The 17,586-nt window shown below is 36.1% G+C and overlaps 1 protein-coding gene across 1 annotated transcript; it reads right to left on the bottom strand.

Annotated features, from left to right (window-relative positions):
* Window positions 1-3,297: 3,297 nt before the first annotated feature.
* On the bottom strand, window positions 3,298-17,052 carry LOC139735270 (alpha-2,8-sialyltransferase 8B-like). Its single transcript, XM_071646024.1, has 4 exons — window positions 16,946-17,052; window positions 16,250-16,316; window positions 9,936-10,490; window positions 3,298-4,022 (listed from the first exon to the last, which is right to left on the bottom strand). Exons 1-4 carry the CDS (start codon window positions 17,007-17,009, stop codon window positions 3,734-3,736), a joined length of 975 nt encoding a protein of 324 aa, XP_071502125.1. The 5' UTR covers window positions 17,010-17,052; the 3' UTR covers window positions 3,298-3,733.
* Window positions 17,053-17,586: the final 534 nt, after the last annotated feature.

The raw sequence follows: 17,586 nt of genomic DNA, 5'->3' as shown, positions 1-17,586 counted from the left end.
CAGAGATTACAACTCTGGTAAAGACAGGCATAATGACCTACTGCATTGCACTTGTGCAGAGATTTGGGTCTCTAGAGTGTCGTTACAGTAGTCTCGGCTCGCTCCGGAGCGAAAATTCGTGAAGAAAATCATTTAGTTTTGACTCACGATTTCTCCATAGCGTGAATATTTTCAATTATTCAACATTACCGTTAACCTCTTTAAAAGAACTTTTCTCATTGCTACGACAGCCAATTTTCATGGTGACTTTGATCAGTTTTGCCCCTTGTTACAATTCCTCTAAGCATGTTAAGAGGCGCAAATGCTTTGCGTTACGATTGTTACCAAGACTAGTTTTATTATTTTGATGAGATGCGTCAACTAACACAGATATGTATCCAATTTTAACATGTTCAATTCAATTTCTATTTTCTTTACGTGGGGTGGAACACTCTCTTCAGCCAAACAATGCTGGTTTTCCTCTTGTCAGCCAAGTGCTGGTTTTCAGAGGGGTCTACACAGGCTAAAAATACAAACATAGATACAGTACATACACATACACACAGTTACAAAGATAAATACAAGCCGAAAAATACCATAACATGGTAAAGTAATTTTTAAACACAAAAGACAAAAACAGTACCATCAAGGTATTAGAATACATCATAAACAAAAACAAGGGTATGTGAAAAGGAAATGAAATGATTGGAATAGTGCAAAGAAAAAGTGTGGGTACTCTATCGGGTTGCGCATCATGTATTCGAAGATATTTTGGACATTCATGTGTTGTATTTTGAATGCATAATGTATGTGTAATGTGGATGTAGCGGAGTGTTATCAACGTTACTGTGACATGTGTCCACTCACTGAACAGTGTAAAAGCAATGGGTAAGTATTACGTAACTATACATGAACCGAAGTACCATCGCACATCACACACATATTTAGTTCCTTTTATTTTCACGGGTAAGATTTGATTGATTTTAAACTTATCTATATATTCATTCATTTTGCTATTCATTCCATTTTTTATTTATCTATTTATCTATTCATTTATTCATTTAGACCTCATTAACAATGCATAAGGTAATCTTGTTCAAAGCCGAGGGGCCTGCTTTAAAACAGCACATTACGCAATTATTTGTTTCAGTAACATTGACAATGAATGACACATAAAACAATAAAACAGATGGAAACACTGAAACATGTAAAGTAATGCAGCAGTCATCAATGTGATATAAATTAAACTTAGAAGTGTTGTGCGCATAAATCATTGACGAAAATAGAGCCAACAATTACGAGTGAAAATATTTCAAACGTAAACCAGTTTTTAAGATAAAAATGAGTGTGATGAATTAAATATAGGGAAGAACTTAAATCAAACATGCAAAGGGCCACGTTTAAACAAACATACCGTGTACAAAACTATACATACCAAACGCTAAACAGAAGCAACACTGCACACTACTATTTCAAAGCCTACAGTACAGGCTATGCTTTCTTTGGCAAACCGACGTACAGGATATGATAGAAAGACAGAGATAGACATTTTCACCATTTTTAAAGAGAAAAACTCGAATGCGAATTCCCGTTTGAAAGGTAGTGTTCATCAGCGCCGCCGGGTTTCATGAGCTAACAAGTAAAAGAAAAAAGTGAAAAAAGGGCCTTTAGCACAACCCCTGGTGACGGGTTTCTTCAGCTGACAAGCAAAAAAAAAAAAAAAAAAAAAAAGATCTTCAGCGCAAAATCATGACCTTACCTCACACTTCAAGGTCTCTATAAAAAGTGTGTGTGTGTGTGTGGGGGGGGGGGGGCAAAGTGGTGACACCTTATGTATTCCTTTGTAAGGTGCAAAAAAGGGGGGCCGAGCCTCCCCCCCCCCCCCGGTTCCGGCGACCATGTTCATCGTCTGTGAATAATATTGTTCAACATGGAATTGTATTTTATTAAAAAGCGAGAATAAGATTTGAGAAGGATCGTTTATTTAATGATAATCGAGTTTTGGTTTCGAAGTGGTGTTACATCTCAGATGCAGCGATTAAACGTAATGTACTTTAGCTATATTGGTTCAGGTCCATTCCTGATCTTATAAATCAGGACATATAGTTGCTAGTAGAGTCTTTGTTCAATCGTTTGCCATCAAATGAGCATCCAAAGATCTGTTGACGTGTCCAAATTAGCATTTAACACTAATCGAGCGAACATATTTGAACTTTTCTCAAGTTTTAACATTAGAGAAAATAAAAGGGGACCAAGAATTGACTTATAAGTTACACCCGATTTTACTAAGGTATACTGGTATTAAAGTAACACGTTGTTTTCTTTCATGTAAATAAGAGGTAAGCCAAGATAAAACAGAAAAGTCTCTTATCCTATTTTTGTTCGAATTAATGGTCATATTTCGAAAACATGCATTTATCCAAAGATCTTCAGCTTGCGAATCGGCACGCTATTTGCAGTTCGAAAAATGTTCACTTTTGAGAATTTCAACCTGATCGAATTTGTTTTTGTAGAAATTGCGTTCTCTTTACCTTAGCATTCCTCACCGAGGCCAGGAGCGCCTTCTAGTTGTTTTCGTCACGGTTACACATGTTTTGTTACTTTAAGCTTCAGCATATGTAAGGAAAACTCGTCCCACAACGTCGTTTAATAATCAACAATGAGTGCTTATACACATCATATAAGTCGTCCAAGAATTCATTTTGGAAAAAAACCCCGAACAGCTTAAAAGAACGGAAATGAGAACTTTGTGACAACGTATTAAGGACTGGTCGCGTAACCCCACCGATGCCTAGTACTCCAAAATAACCAGGCGTCAGAAATACAAATAAGATCAATTGGTGTGTTACTTGAGGGGGTTAAATGCGTTAAATGCTGGATAAGTTGGAAGATCTTGGGTATTACACGAATCATTGACCCTTTGTGATTGAAAGGGTATTACTGTTGAGCATCTTAAAATTTGCATCACCGAAGTATAAAGAGAAGAACTTTGTCCGATAAAGGGGATATCTCATTGAGCGGCGAATGTTTGCGAACGTAGCGAATGTTAGCAAATGAGTTTCATTAGGGTTGCAATCAAATTCGTAAATAGTTGCAATTAAAGTTCGCAAACACTTTTCACTGTCGCCGTAAACAGTTTTTCTTGTCGCCCCCCCCCCCCCCCCCCCGCCTCGCCGAAAAAAAAATAACAAGTTCAACGTTTCTTGTCGCAAAGGAATGTTAAACAGGTCAGTAAAATTGTCGAAAACATTACTATAAGTTCAGGGTAGTTTTTCAGTTGATCCTTTTGATATCGGAGTCCCTTGAAGAATTGTGAATCTCTCGCTAGTCGCACCTTTACACAAATTTTGTATCTTGTGTCAGGGTTTTGTGCGAAATGTCTATAGTTTTCCTGCCTGCCAGAACAGTAAATTGAGTGCGAGATATCGTGAGGTTTTCGTTGATGTAGATATGTGCATCGTCTGGGTCATTCTGTCAAAGGTTGAGCCGGGCACCGTATAGACTTGTTTTCTCGTGCCGTATTCACGAAATTCACGACACAGGACAGTCATGTACACAATCATGTACACAATGTCCGCGTAACCAAGAAGAGGGTGGTTTATAGCGCTATGGGGGCGTTCTTCTCTAGGGGCAGTTTGGGTACTATGATGCTGCGGTAAATAGTTTTAACCAACTATTTCAACCAAGCAAAATCAAAGGTTCATCAAATGGAAGTCTTACTAGTACACATTATGAATCACAATTATGCTGGCTTTCAGGTCCATGGTCTTAAGACGCGATGATCCCATCTCCCCGCGCAATCATTCACGATGCGGAGGGCGCCCTCGTCTTGAAGTTGGAGCAGTCTTTTGTATTCTTCGGGCATTGCGTGCCTGTTTTTCACATAATCCATTATCTCTGGATCGTAATAGTGGTGTTGCAATGTTCGGTTGGTCGGATCGACGTTAAAAGGGTAAAATCCGAACAGTGTGATTCGTGAACAGAACTGAGTCGTTGCTGCGTACATAGCTAGACCAGAAGATGGATGTCGAACGCTAAATGCCCTGCACAGAATGTGAAAGGGTGAAAATACTAGTTAGCGGTAAGATTAGAGCAAAGATTAGGGTTATGGTTAGGTTTAGGGTTGAGAGTATGGGTTACGATTAGGGTTAGGTTCAGGATAAGGATTAGGATTAGGGCCAGGGGAAGGGTGCGGGGTAATTGCCCAGGGGGTAATTGCCCTAGACCCGGCATGATGGCTACTTTTGTTCTTTAAATTCACCCCGATGTAAAGAAAATCACATTTCTTAATAAGGTATAGATCAGCAGTTGCGATCATAAAAATACTTTTGTGCAGAGGGAGAAAACGATTACAATCTTTCATGGTACATTTTTCTTGTCCTTACACTGAAATGAACCAAGGGCATTTCTCGAAATGCAATAAAAAGCATGGGTACCTATATAGTAATCAGGAATAGATTAACGGAGAGTTAATAAATTCTTGAAGTATCAGTTCCACGATCGCTGGATGTGAAGATTACGACAGCTTGTGATGTCATTTATGTGTAGAATGATATGAAGAAAATACAATAAAAACTCGACATATTTTCACTTTCTTTCAAAATAAATGATCACATGACTTCCCTCTTTCAGAACTAGAGAGGGGAGTATTATTACCCTTAACGTATTATGTCAGTTACAAGTTGAGGAAATATTATGTACTTTTTCAGAAATTTTGTGGAATTCTCTTTATATTTTCCTTATGATATTGTTCTTCGTATGTGACATCGTCAACAGTGTTACTGTGGTATAGTCTTCCTATCCAGTAGTGACTGCGAATATTCGTAACTTTTGACCGGATTGTCCGATTTTCCTCAAACTTTCACATACATTGTGTCCTACTTATATAGCTGAATTATTTCAATCCACATAAAAAGGTGAACTTGTCCTTTAACAAGAGGAGAGAAGCAATCTATCGATATCATAAATATATTATATATATAAATATACTTTATATATGTATATATATACAGGGTGGCCCAAAAAGAACGGAACGCCTAAGATCTTTAATTTCAGCAACATCGTTGCAAATATGTCATCATGTTGCATACTATTAGAAAGACCATTCTTTTTCCAAAAGAATAACACCAGATTCTTTAATTTTGGTTCATGCATCATGGTTTTAGGACCCTTTTTGTCACCCCTTGCAATTTTCAAAATGTGATCATTTCGCACTCTCATAGATACAGAAACCAGTCAGAATTCGGCTTACCGTAGAACCAGTAGCGTTCGCAATATGCAGAATGTGGGGCGGACAGTGTATTGTCGTTAGGTCGTCTCATTCACAATGGTAACGGACAATGATAGCCACATTCCACACATTGTGAACGTTACTGCTTCTATGACAAGCCGAATTCTCGCTGATTTCGGTGTCTCTGAGAGTGCAAAATGATCACATTTTGAAAATTGCAAGGGTTGACAAAAAGGGTCCTAAAACCATGATGCATGAACCAAAGTTAAAGAATTTTGTGTTATTCTTTTGGGAAAAGAATGGCCTTTCCAATAGTATGCAAAATAATGACATATTTACAACAATATTGCTGAAATTAAAAATCTTAGGCCTTCCGTTCTTTTTGGGCCACCATATATATATATATATATATATATATATATATATATATATATATGACTGTGCACCACAAAACGATCAAGAAGTCGCATACATTGATTTTGCGTGAGGACTGAAAATAGGTGAAATGGTCAACCTAGCCGATCTTGACTTTTTCACATTTTCTGAAAGAGTAAGTCTTCTTCCACATTATGCTAAATTTTGGGATCATAAAACGGGCAGGAAAGTGTGATTTATAGCAGTTTATCTCAAAAATCTACGGTAGAATACTGTGATTAGATGTGTCTTTAGAGTCCAATTTTCATTTCTGAGAAACCTTGTACACACTCTTCACTTTCAACTCTAATAACTTTTGAAAGGATAATGCTACTGCTTTGAAAGTTGGCATTAATTATGGACATAGTGTGTTTATAAGGCATGCTCAATTTCAATTCAATTTGATAATCCCTTCATTGTTGTTACTCCTGTGTTTTGCTTCTTGTTTTTTGTTCCATTCATCGCACAGTCAACCCGACTTGGTAAAGATTAAGCGCTTGAATACACACTGTACTTCAGAGCCTCTTTTCTCAGTTCACACTTTTCCTGACTTTGTGCTTTCTTTCAAATATTCATATAGGTTAGGAGAATCCATTTGAATTGAGTTATACGTCATTTTAAAGCTTAGAGTCTACTTTTTCAGAATCTGCCCTTAACTAAAAATCCATATCTGGCGACTTTTTGTTTGTTTTGTGGTGCAGGGTCACATATATGTATGTATGTATGTATATATATATATATATATATATATATATATATATATATATATATATACAATTAGATTCAGTTCAGTTCAATTCAATTCAAACAATACAGTTGCCTCCCCCTCAATAAAAGAAAAGGAAAAGAGAAAACCAGCTCTAAATTATTAATTATTGGAAACCAAAACACAAAGAGAGATGTGGATTGAGTGAAAGCAGCATCATTAGTAGAACACATCAGTAAAAGTTTGAAGAAAGTCGCACAATCGATGCAAAAGTTTTGAATTATTATGTTTTGGTGTTGGAACCACTGGATAAGGAGACTACTCACTTTTCTTGCGTAATGAAAGAGTACTTGACTAACCACTTTCAAAAAGCAGGGAGATGATTACTACCCTTGACATAAAATTATGTCAGTATCAAGTTGATGGAATTTGTAATTTTCATAAAAAAATAATTTTGGTGGAATTCTCTTTACATCTCTATATATGGACTCTAGTAGTCTTCTTATCCAGTGATTACAACACCAAAACTTTAAGAATTAATACCTTTTGCATCAATTGTCCGATTTTCCTCACACTTACACCAATGTGTTCTACTAATGTTGCTGCTTTCACTCAATCCATATATATATCCTCTTTGGGTTTTGGCTTCCTTTGAATAAATACGCAGTACCGGCCGATAAAAGGGATTAGTACAATCACTGGCTATGGGGTGGAAGCTTTGTAGTCTAGTGGATATGACGCAGAACCCTACCAGCGAGTATATGTCCATGATTATTTTTTTTTTTCGTGGCTGTTACACACTGAAAAATTGATGTTTATTTGCGTCGATGAAGGGTAGGGTTTCTGTCAGTCAGTTGCAATAATCTCACGGCATTGTTTTGCAGCAGGAGAAACACTATTCAAATGATTCATTTTCAATTTTCATCATTCTTTCAGTTGTCCAATCATTGTTTGCTATTATACCAATAGTGCATGATTTTGAATGCACTATTTTATACCAGATTACAGATCTGACAAATGCACAACTAGCCCAAGTGCAGTTTTATTTCACCGAGGCCGAAGGCTGAGGCGAAAAAAAAAACCAAAAAAACCAAAAAAAAAAAAAAACTGCACAAGGGCGAATTGTGCATATGGGGTGTATACTGGCTAGGATAGTGCATGAAAGAACATGTACTATTTGTATATCAAATAAAGTGTATTTGTAATACATTGTCTTTCTCTTTCTATCTCTAGGACGATCTATTAGACCATGGGATGACATGGAAAAATCAGCTTAGTTTTTGAGTTTCGTAGTCCGCATTTAGGCACCACCTGTACATGTGAGTTTCAGGGTAATTTGGGGTGCTAAATCCAAATACGAATGTTGCCAAGTCAGTAACTTGCACGTTCTAATGATATCAGTGCTTAATTATGCAAATTTAACTAATTTAAGCAAAATATTACATTTTCCTTTTTTATTGGTGGGTCTGCATTTGGATCACTGAAAATTTGCATAGTAGGATAAGTTCTGGCTGCTGAGTCCACATGTGAACAATATTAGAATCAGAAATGTGCACGCTTTTATGATGATAGTGCTTAATTATATGCAGATTTCAATTATTCTATGCAAAACATCCTATTATTTGTATTTTATCGTAGTATGTGTTTCGACCAATGAAAATTTGCACAGTGGGGTTATTTAGGGTGCTGTGATCATTCATGAATGGTGAAAAACAATCAGTCTGCATGTGAACTTGGTATAAGTGCTTGATTAAGCAAATTTGATTAATTTATGCAAAATATGGTATTTTTGTGTTTTCAAAGTAAATCTTCACATTTGGAAAAATGAAAATTTGTACAGTGGAGTAATTAGGGGTGCTGATTCCAAAAATAAATGTTACTAAAGCAGTTAACCTCATGATTGTACGATATTTATGCTTGATTATGTAAAGTTAATTAATTTATGCAAGATTAAGTAATTTCTTCTTTCTTGGTTGGTCTCTATATTTGGATCACTAAAAAGATGTTCAGTGATGTTTCCAAATCATTAAGCTGCATGTTTTCATTTCAGTGCTTAATGACACAAAGGAAATTACTTTATGCAAGCACGTTTGTGTAAACTGCAGTGCTGTTGGTTTGCAAATTAAAGGGATGGTAAAGTATCGGTGGAGATGAGAATTGGGCTTTTAACATTTTTTTGCGAGATACCAAGAAAACACTTATGAATAATATAGTATAGATCATACCATTTCAAGAGGAATTCAAAGTTTATTTGATGAAAATCGGGGTTTGGAATGACTGAAACATCCAAAAACAGAGTAAAACAAAGCGATCGTAATAAAGTGTGCGTCCCACATTAAACGTTGAATTCCTCATAGAATTACATTCTCTTTCACATTTCATAAGAGGTTTCTCATTATCTCACCGAAAATGTTAGAAACCTGAAATTAGGTCACAACCAAAACTATATGATCCCTTTAAGTGCTGAATTAAAGCTTTTCCACATTCACACACCATTAAGGGTTTGCATTGTAATAAAGTGTATACTCAGATCTTGGTTACAAATCTGAATCATAGTCATATCACCAGCTGATAATGACCTCTTATCATTAAAAAAATGGAAACAACTAATTAAGCACACAGTCTCCGTCTGCCTCTCTCTCTCTCTCTCTCTCTCTCTCTCAATATATATATATATATATATATATATATATGTATATATATATATATATATATATATACATACATATACATCAACATCAAAGCCTTTCACAACACAGGCAAAACAGTGCACAAGGTCTTCAAAGTCAAATGGGAAAGTGTCATCAGATACTTAACTGGACATATACGTAGTGGTCATCCCCAAAATATAAACATTGATATTGCAAACAGAAATAATGCCTCTGGCACCCTTCGGGCAGAGGCATAAAAAAAAACAGAAATTGGCATATTTGTGATTTCCTCTTTCTTTCACATTGACATTGTTACATTCAAGAACACTTTTTTTTTTAATTCTTGAACATGTAACATACTATAGTACATAGACCTAGCCACATTTACACATTCATCATTTTAAAAAACGTTTAGTTTCAGTGAGCGGTTTCAAGCTACATATCTTCACTCTCTTCCTATTTCCCCTTTTTTTTATTTTGCTCTTTGGAGTTTCCAAACATGACAAAACTTCTGATAACAGCCACGATGGCACCCAGCATTCCTTTACCTTTCACCAGAGAAAGAAGTACATCGGTGTCGATGTGTACAAAACACGATCTCAGTACTACGGATGGGCTAGACCAGTGGGCTAGACTATGATACTACTGTACGTTTACGCCGTGACTGCGCAGTAATGCAAATTAGTCATATTTATCGTGCACTATAACAAAATTTATGCACGTCACGTGGTATCAATCTGGCCAATCAAAAATCTTGCTATTGATGGCACTATTCACTCTGCACTAATATATCATGATTATAACGCATACACAAAAGAGTTGGTCAAACACCTATTCCGCTTTGTGATATCCTAAGAAAAAAACAGCACATGAACCAGTACATTCCTGTCTACGGTTCAGCATATCGTCACTGAACAAATCCTTTTATATAACCAAATATCAGATAAATACGTACCTTTTCGCGGGAAACACAGCTATTCTGGGGCTATATGCAAATGACAGTTGAATGTTGAGGGATTCTCGAAGAAATGACAGTGACTCTCGGATGTTCATGATTTTTGACTTGGTTAACAGTTTAATGTACCACAGGATGCTTCCATTTAGTTGGGCAATTCTCTGGAAGAGTCTTTCACAATCAGGAGTAAAGTTTTGGGCAGTTACGTTATGATTCATTTTAACACATGCAGCAAGTTCGCGAGATTGTTCGGAGTTAAAGGTCATCAAGTTAACCTTTGAACCCACATCACGTGCGTAGACACCACCGAAGTAGGCAAGATTCATGCGTACAATCATATCCGCTCTGTCGATGACATCACCACACGCGCTTCCCAGAAGCACCCCAGCATTCCCGACGACGGAGCAGGACTGTACTTCCGGCACACTTACTGTTTGGTTATATTTCCGGATTCGCGATTGAGTTCCTGATGGTCGCATCTCTGCGAATGGGATGTCGTGTCGGAAAATTTGAACAACGGACTGCCTGGACAATCGTGCTCGGGATACTTGATGTCTGTATTCCAGAACAGAGCAATCCAGATGATAATTCAATAATTATGTCATTTTTTAAAAATCAAAGTCAAATCAAATAGAAATTTAATGATAACCTTCCAATACGGCATTTTCATTTATTTTTCATTATTTATTTCCATATCCAAATAATACAAAATTATTGCTGCGTAGGATTAACATTTTGTACAAGAAGGTGGGAGTGTTATAAAGTAAATACAAACAATAGTATAACAAAAGTATAATACATACACACCTGCAACTTCAAGAACATAATATGAACCCACGTAATATACAAATAATTAGATCTTCATGAAATCACTTTGAGTTGAAATAGCACTAGTTTAGTAACGAATAATGGAGGGAACTTGCATAAGAAGCAAAGCTTGTACAATCAGCTAGCTCCCCAAGTAAAAAAGAAAAAAAAAGTCTCTGCATACGTGCGTATATATTGAAATAGACGAATATATCCAAATAAACGCATTCATCTCTCTAACATCGTCTTTAGCATTTGAAATGAAGGAAGTAAAACTTACTGAAAATGTAAGAAAGTATCAAAGAAAACAAGTAAAAACAAATCAATCCCTACTCTGCAGACACCTGGTAATTAGAATATTGCTGTTGGACCTACGATACCTAGAACTCAATGCAGGAAAGGTTTTACCCTTCCCTCCTCCTCTTCCAATTAAGTTTATACATGGTGTATGACATTTTATGGAATCAAACGTCCACACAACATGAATACAGATATCAACCCTTTGCTGTAGTGATGATAATTTATCAATTAGGTAATGTTCGGTGGATTTGATGATATATTTTCACGTCTTTTTGATCATATCGTTTTGTTGAGACCAAATATACCAAGGCAACACATAATATGAAAATAGCACGCCGTAATTGTTGCAGTCATTGTCACTGACTACCACTTTAGGCATTCTGTAAATTATGTCAAACGAGTCTGCGAAATTTCGATTAATCAAGTGTTTATTAAGAAAAAAGGCTTTGAATTTTAGGGTATATTCAAGTGCTTAATCTTTCAAGCTGTGCTCTGTGCAACGAATGGGATAAATAGGAAGTGTGTAAAAGTCCATAGCAATTACAAATCGTGAGATTAAGGTGAAATCTTACATGCTATATTACCACACTATATTCATGACTACTTTTAATTTTCAAAGAAGTAGCATCGTCCTTTCAAAAAGTTTTCAGACGGGAAAGTAAAAAGTGTAAAGGGTTTTCAAAAAAATCAAAAGAGTCCAGAGAAAGCTGCAAAAACGACACTTCCCATCGGTGTTGTGATCCTAAAGTTTGTAATCACGTAGAAGAGGTTACTCTTCCAGAAAATGTAACCCCCCCCCCCAAAAAAAAAAAGATACTGATTTACTATATCCCATTCAAGAATATTCAATCCTCACATAAAATCGGGTTGTGCAACTTTTTGTTAGTTTTGTGATGCACGGTCACAAATGGAGTTTCACATCTCCCTTTTTGTTTCATACTCAACGATTATTAAGCCTGAGTGTCCCTCGCTAAGACGTTACCTTCAAAATGTCCTTTTTTTCATCAAAATTAACTCTTAAAGCGCTCGTACTTGCATCAAAGTCCGGGGCATCCAATTTTCAAGAGATGTATAAAAATATGGCTGCTAATGTAAACAACTACCTCAAAATATGACCTACAGGTTTTTCATCGCTAGTTAGAAGCCTATAGCCCTTGATAACTAAACGACGAGGAGCCCTGCCTATCATTAACGCCAACCACTACCATTTATAACTGCCAAAGTTAATTTTTATATCTAGCCCACTAATTTTAGTTCAAATTTTGGATGCGGAAATTTTGATCTCTCCAGAAGGTGCGAAAACGCCCGAAAGTATTTGGGAAAGACAAAGACATGACAGTGAACGGAATCTTTCAAGAACTTACAGAGAGGCTGACTGTGAATGAAGAATTATTGAACAGTCTGAAAAGTTGGGAGAGGCATATATATTTTCATCAATCAGAGGAATGCTCATTTATCACAATTATATCCTCAACTACACGCTTACTTTTTGTCAAGCTGACAAAAGTAGATGCAGTTATCTTAGAGATTTTACAACAGGCACATTCAAATGTAAAACGAGTCTACCCTATTCAGTCTTTCAGCATATTGACTTTATGACCATCACTACAACGTATTGTTGTTTCACTAGTCACTGCAGCCTCATTTTTTTTCTCCTTCTGAATATATATATATATATATATATATATATACATATATATATATATATTTTTTTTTTTTTTTTTTGGGGGGGGGGGGGCTCCCTCTCTTTCCTGACGAGAACACCATTGATACTTGTTTGATCTGCTCATGCATGTGTGTAGATTTTGCGCAGTTATCACTTGCTAATGCTTTGTCTGTACAGACGCCGGTCATGGCCATGCGCACTTAACAGTAACGTCGTTGAATGTGTCTCATCCGAGTTCATACTACAATATCTCCCGTGTTTCGTGTTTCATGTTTGTGTGCATGCATTTTGCGTTCTTTCCCTGTATACTAGCTTTATGCCCAAGTAGGTCAGGTGGAAAGTCAGCTATAATAGAATCCCCTACCATGCCTACCGAGGAAGTTTCTTCCATTAAATGTTTAGGCTTTTGCGCTGATAACAAGCTAAGGCCTACATGGAAGTGCTATATCAAAAGTATGTGCAAAACTATTGTGCGTCATATAGGTGCAACAAATAATTTAACAGAGTTATTTTCCTTCATGTGCCTTGATAATTATACTTTACTCAAGTTTAATATTAGCATATCTAAAGAACGAATTCCTTTCTTGGGGCAATGCATATCAGACATTACGAGACAACTTCTTTCAATGTAAAAGGTATTGCTCAGAATTGTCTCTTACTCTTCAAACCCGAGCACATGTTGATGCCTTGTTTTCTTAACATTTTTTTTCCTGCTACGTTTTCTTTCTTCTCATTGTTTGTTGTGCTGTAATGTCAATCATGTTTCTTTTTTCGCAACATATTGAGTACTTTGTTCAATGTGCATTTGTTGTTGTTGTTGTTGTTACGTGACCAACTGTGAGTATTTTGTATGTATTGTTTTATTGCTGTTTTTGTCACCATACAGGGCTTAATAAATAATGTCTGAGTTGAAACACTGATAGCTCATTTTGATTGTGTATTTCCTCCGTACTTTTAACTAGTATACTGTTTAATGCTTGTATATTTCTTGTATCATAATATATGTTCAGTTTTCAAATGCTTTAAGGTACACATCATAATGTTTAGATACGTATATATGTTCTTGGTATATTGTATTTCGAGTGATCCACGTCTTGCAAGTTCAGCTTTTCGGTAGGGCCTAAATTCCTTTTCCATCTCCTTATACTCTTTGTCATACAGCAAAAAAGCGTTGCTTCTCTCTTTATGATAGTAATCATGATATTTTGTATCATATTCTATAACTTGCGCTTTTACAAGTTCTTAAACAACAATTCTCAAACGTATGCCTATACTCTCTATCATGTATTATCTGTTGTTAATTGAATGGAAATAAAATATGATTTGATTAAATCAAAATAAAATTGAGTGTATGTATCTGTACATATGTATTGTTACTATAAGTTACTAGTACCTTATCATTTGCTGAAGACCGTAGAGAGATTAAAAGGATCAACTTATAGTAGGCCCTGCATGTACTAAAACTGCCACAATTTAAATCTTTTAAATTTTAAAGTTTTAATTTGTTTTCATAAGACGTATATGCTGGTTTTTACATAGTCGAAAGCCTAGTTGCACAGTGGCACCCTTACTAACTGTCGTATTTTCCATGCTTGTAAATCCCGTCGGCCGATGCATTCGTAGTCGCTGTATTTCGGTAGCTTCTCAACCCATTCATAAAGGGCTTTAATCATTCATTTGGACAAGTGAAAATGACGCAGTATAAATGTGTTGACTGAGACTCTCTTGATGTACCTGCCCATACCAATCCCATATGTAAAATGACCAAACAGCCTTCAAGAGGTTATAATGTTTACACAAAATGGCCGACTGTGTGTGATGTTCATCTCCCTTTAACACAAACGAGTCTAGGAAATTAGCTTCAAATGTACTCATAGACGGCTGAGTTTAAAGTCTGTTGATCGTTTTATTATGATCCCCTCACCAGACTGCCAGATACTCTCAGTCTCGCTAGTGCAGCGGCGTACATCATTATAATAATTATGTTTGTTAGATCATTAAAATTGCAGGCACGTCGTTCGGCATGCCAAGTGACTTGTCGCCTGATATCGAATCTATCTGTCTTATCTACCATATCACTGCAGTTAATGTGACTATAAAATAGCGCGAGAATGGAGGCTGATACAGTATAACTGTTTTGGGCACATAGAATAGTACGTGAAGCATTTTTCACGTGTACTTCCTTCTTCTATATACGTATTCATTTCATAAGTGGGATTTCAGTATTCAGATCCTATAATCTTTTGCATGTGCATTTCTCATGCCATTCTTCTATAGGCCTTTCACACACAAATTCTTCATTATGATCAAGAATGAGAGAATTAATTTTTAATGTTTTACTCATTACAGATTCTATTTAGATGATGAGGATATACCAAGTTCAGAAGTAAACGATAATTCAAAATGTAGAGAATAGGCTAAGAAATCATATCAATCATCAATCTATGACGTGGAAGATTGAGTTGATTTCTGGAAATAAACATAAATATGTAAAAATAAATAGGCCTAAATGCTTTAGCAACATATTAAACTGAAGAAGTGGTTTAGGCTGACTATACATTTCAATGAATTCGAAATAGGGCAGAATTATTCAAAAGGAAAAAGGAAAATTTAAACACCTACGCATAATTTTCAGGTCATTACTTGCATCTTACAGAATTTAATCAACCTCTCAGCTCCATATTTCATTTCATTTCATTTTATTTACTTATTGTCCATAATATGGAAAATCTTCATGAATCAAGTTGCATAAATAATTACGCATAAATAATAGAGCATGCATTCCAAAATGAATCAGAAAAGATAAAGAAATAACACACATTTAATTCATTATAAACTATAAGTAACACAAACATCTTTACACCCAATAAAAAAAAATATACTCCCACGACATACAAAATTGCACGTGTTTTTTTCTAAACCCCACAGGCATATAGGCCAAAAATAAGAGTGGAACAACTATGCAACCTGAATATTATCTGCCTCTATACCTGTATGCTTATGTGTGTGTGTGTTTGTGTGTGTGTGCGTGTGTTAATGTTTATGTTTATCAAAAAAGGGGAAAACTACATGATATGAATATTAACGTGTATAAAATATCAGTATCTAATACCACCATTAAAAGATGTAATTATAGAATCACAACAGCAACTCCGCTACCTCTCAGACCTAGTTCGCAGACACACGCAGACGCAGACATAACTTTATGTCTGTGTGTTCGTAGTTAAACGTGTTGCGAATGAAAACCTTGATTAATTCTCTAACGTAAATGAAGTTAGTAAACCAAATGAGATGTCTGAATCCATAAAGTAGTGTACAGAGTAACAGAGTACATGGTTAGCGAACACGTACGTAACATCGAATTGGTCGCTTTGATTTCATATCCTATGTAACATTGCACCTACCTATCTGGTTTGACAGGTACAAGGGAAGATGTAAATAAATCACATTCGTTTGCTATTCTGAATTCGCGATTAACTAAAATCATATTGTAGCATAACAATGCCATAAAGGTTAAACGATGTCTTCTGACAATGCTTACCTCATTGTTAGCGATGCGTTCTCGTTTAGTTGAGTCCAGCTGACGTACGTGATGTTTTTCAGTGGTTCTAAGGAATTCAGTTGAAATGAAGATCATCATTTCCATTGTGAAGCAGTCAAGCTTTTTTTTTTTGTCATCGTTGAATATTTCACGTTACCCTCTCACGTAGAGAACATCAGTATAATTCTGATCATTGCAAGATTCAGAAATGTGATGATCAATATGTTTCTTTAATCAAACAGAACTTTGCATAGAGTGTTATAACAAGAAAAAAAATGTGAAATGAATGCCACATTTACAGTATTGCATGAAACATAACTGAAAGTTCTACAAAATATGTACAACATGTACTTCCTTCTATACTTTTAAGGGAAACGAAATATGATTTTTTTTTTGCCCGAATTAACCGAGGTTTGCGTATCCATTGTATCCATACGATTTCGAGCTTTCATACATATTCCCATGAATATTGGAAACAAAGTGAGAATTATGACTTACGTATCATGAGGAAGATTTGAATTTGGCAAACTGCATGATAGAAATATCACAATATCAGTGTCGAATGAACCTACCATGTCGTCGTATTGATGGGTCGCATAATTATCATACATACCTGCAAACCTATAAAGTCGATAAACATGATATACTCAGGTACAAACATACACGTGGCATCACCATGATATTACCAGGACTCACGTTTAAATGACAGCTGAGTAGGATATTTGTAAGTTCCAGTGAAGACAGCCATGAACACGATCATTAAGAATACAACTAAGGTGAAAACAGATTTCAGATAACTGATATCCAACGATGCAGCCATTTTGACATCGCACACTATTGTCAGTAAGGATTTATGGAAGGTTAGTCAAGTCATGAATTGTGTGCGCACGTATAATAGTATACAAATGACGCACAGGTCTGAGTGCGTCAGTCGGAATTGTGTGCATAAGGTAACTATGGAATGCTTAACCCACGAGGCGAAGCCGAGTGGGTTTAGGCTAAATTCCATAGTTACCGCATGCACACTATATTCCGACTGACGCACGAAAAGACATGTGCGTCATCTGATTTATAGAATGGGTAATTTTCTTGTCAAAAACCCATTTTTCTATCGTGTTACCCGATGACAAAATTACTGGATGCATTTCCTTTTGGCTTGCCGTAAACGAGCATGCATCAGTTTTTACTGGACGCACGGCCAGCCATGCATCAGTATTTATTATACAACACCTCAGAATGATGTCGAATTGTGATTGGCCAAGAACATGTCACATGACATTCAATAGAAAATACCTATCAAACTCATTGAGAGTGACAGCCATTCAATAGGCCCCTGG

This window comes from Diadema antillarum, unplaced genomic scaffold, assembly GCF_040938485.1.
Source record: "Diadema antillarum isolate AM-2024a unplaced genomic scaffold, OU_Dant_1.0 seq00000569_RagTag, whole genome shotgun sequence".
In the NCBI taxonomy this organism is placed as follows: domain Eukaryota; kingdom Metazoa; phylum Echinodermata; class Echinoidea; order Diadematoida; family Diadematidae; genus Diadema; species Diadema antillarum.
Note: the sequence above shows the minus strand (reverse complement) of the source record. Positions and strands in the feature narration are given on the sequence as shown.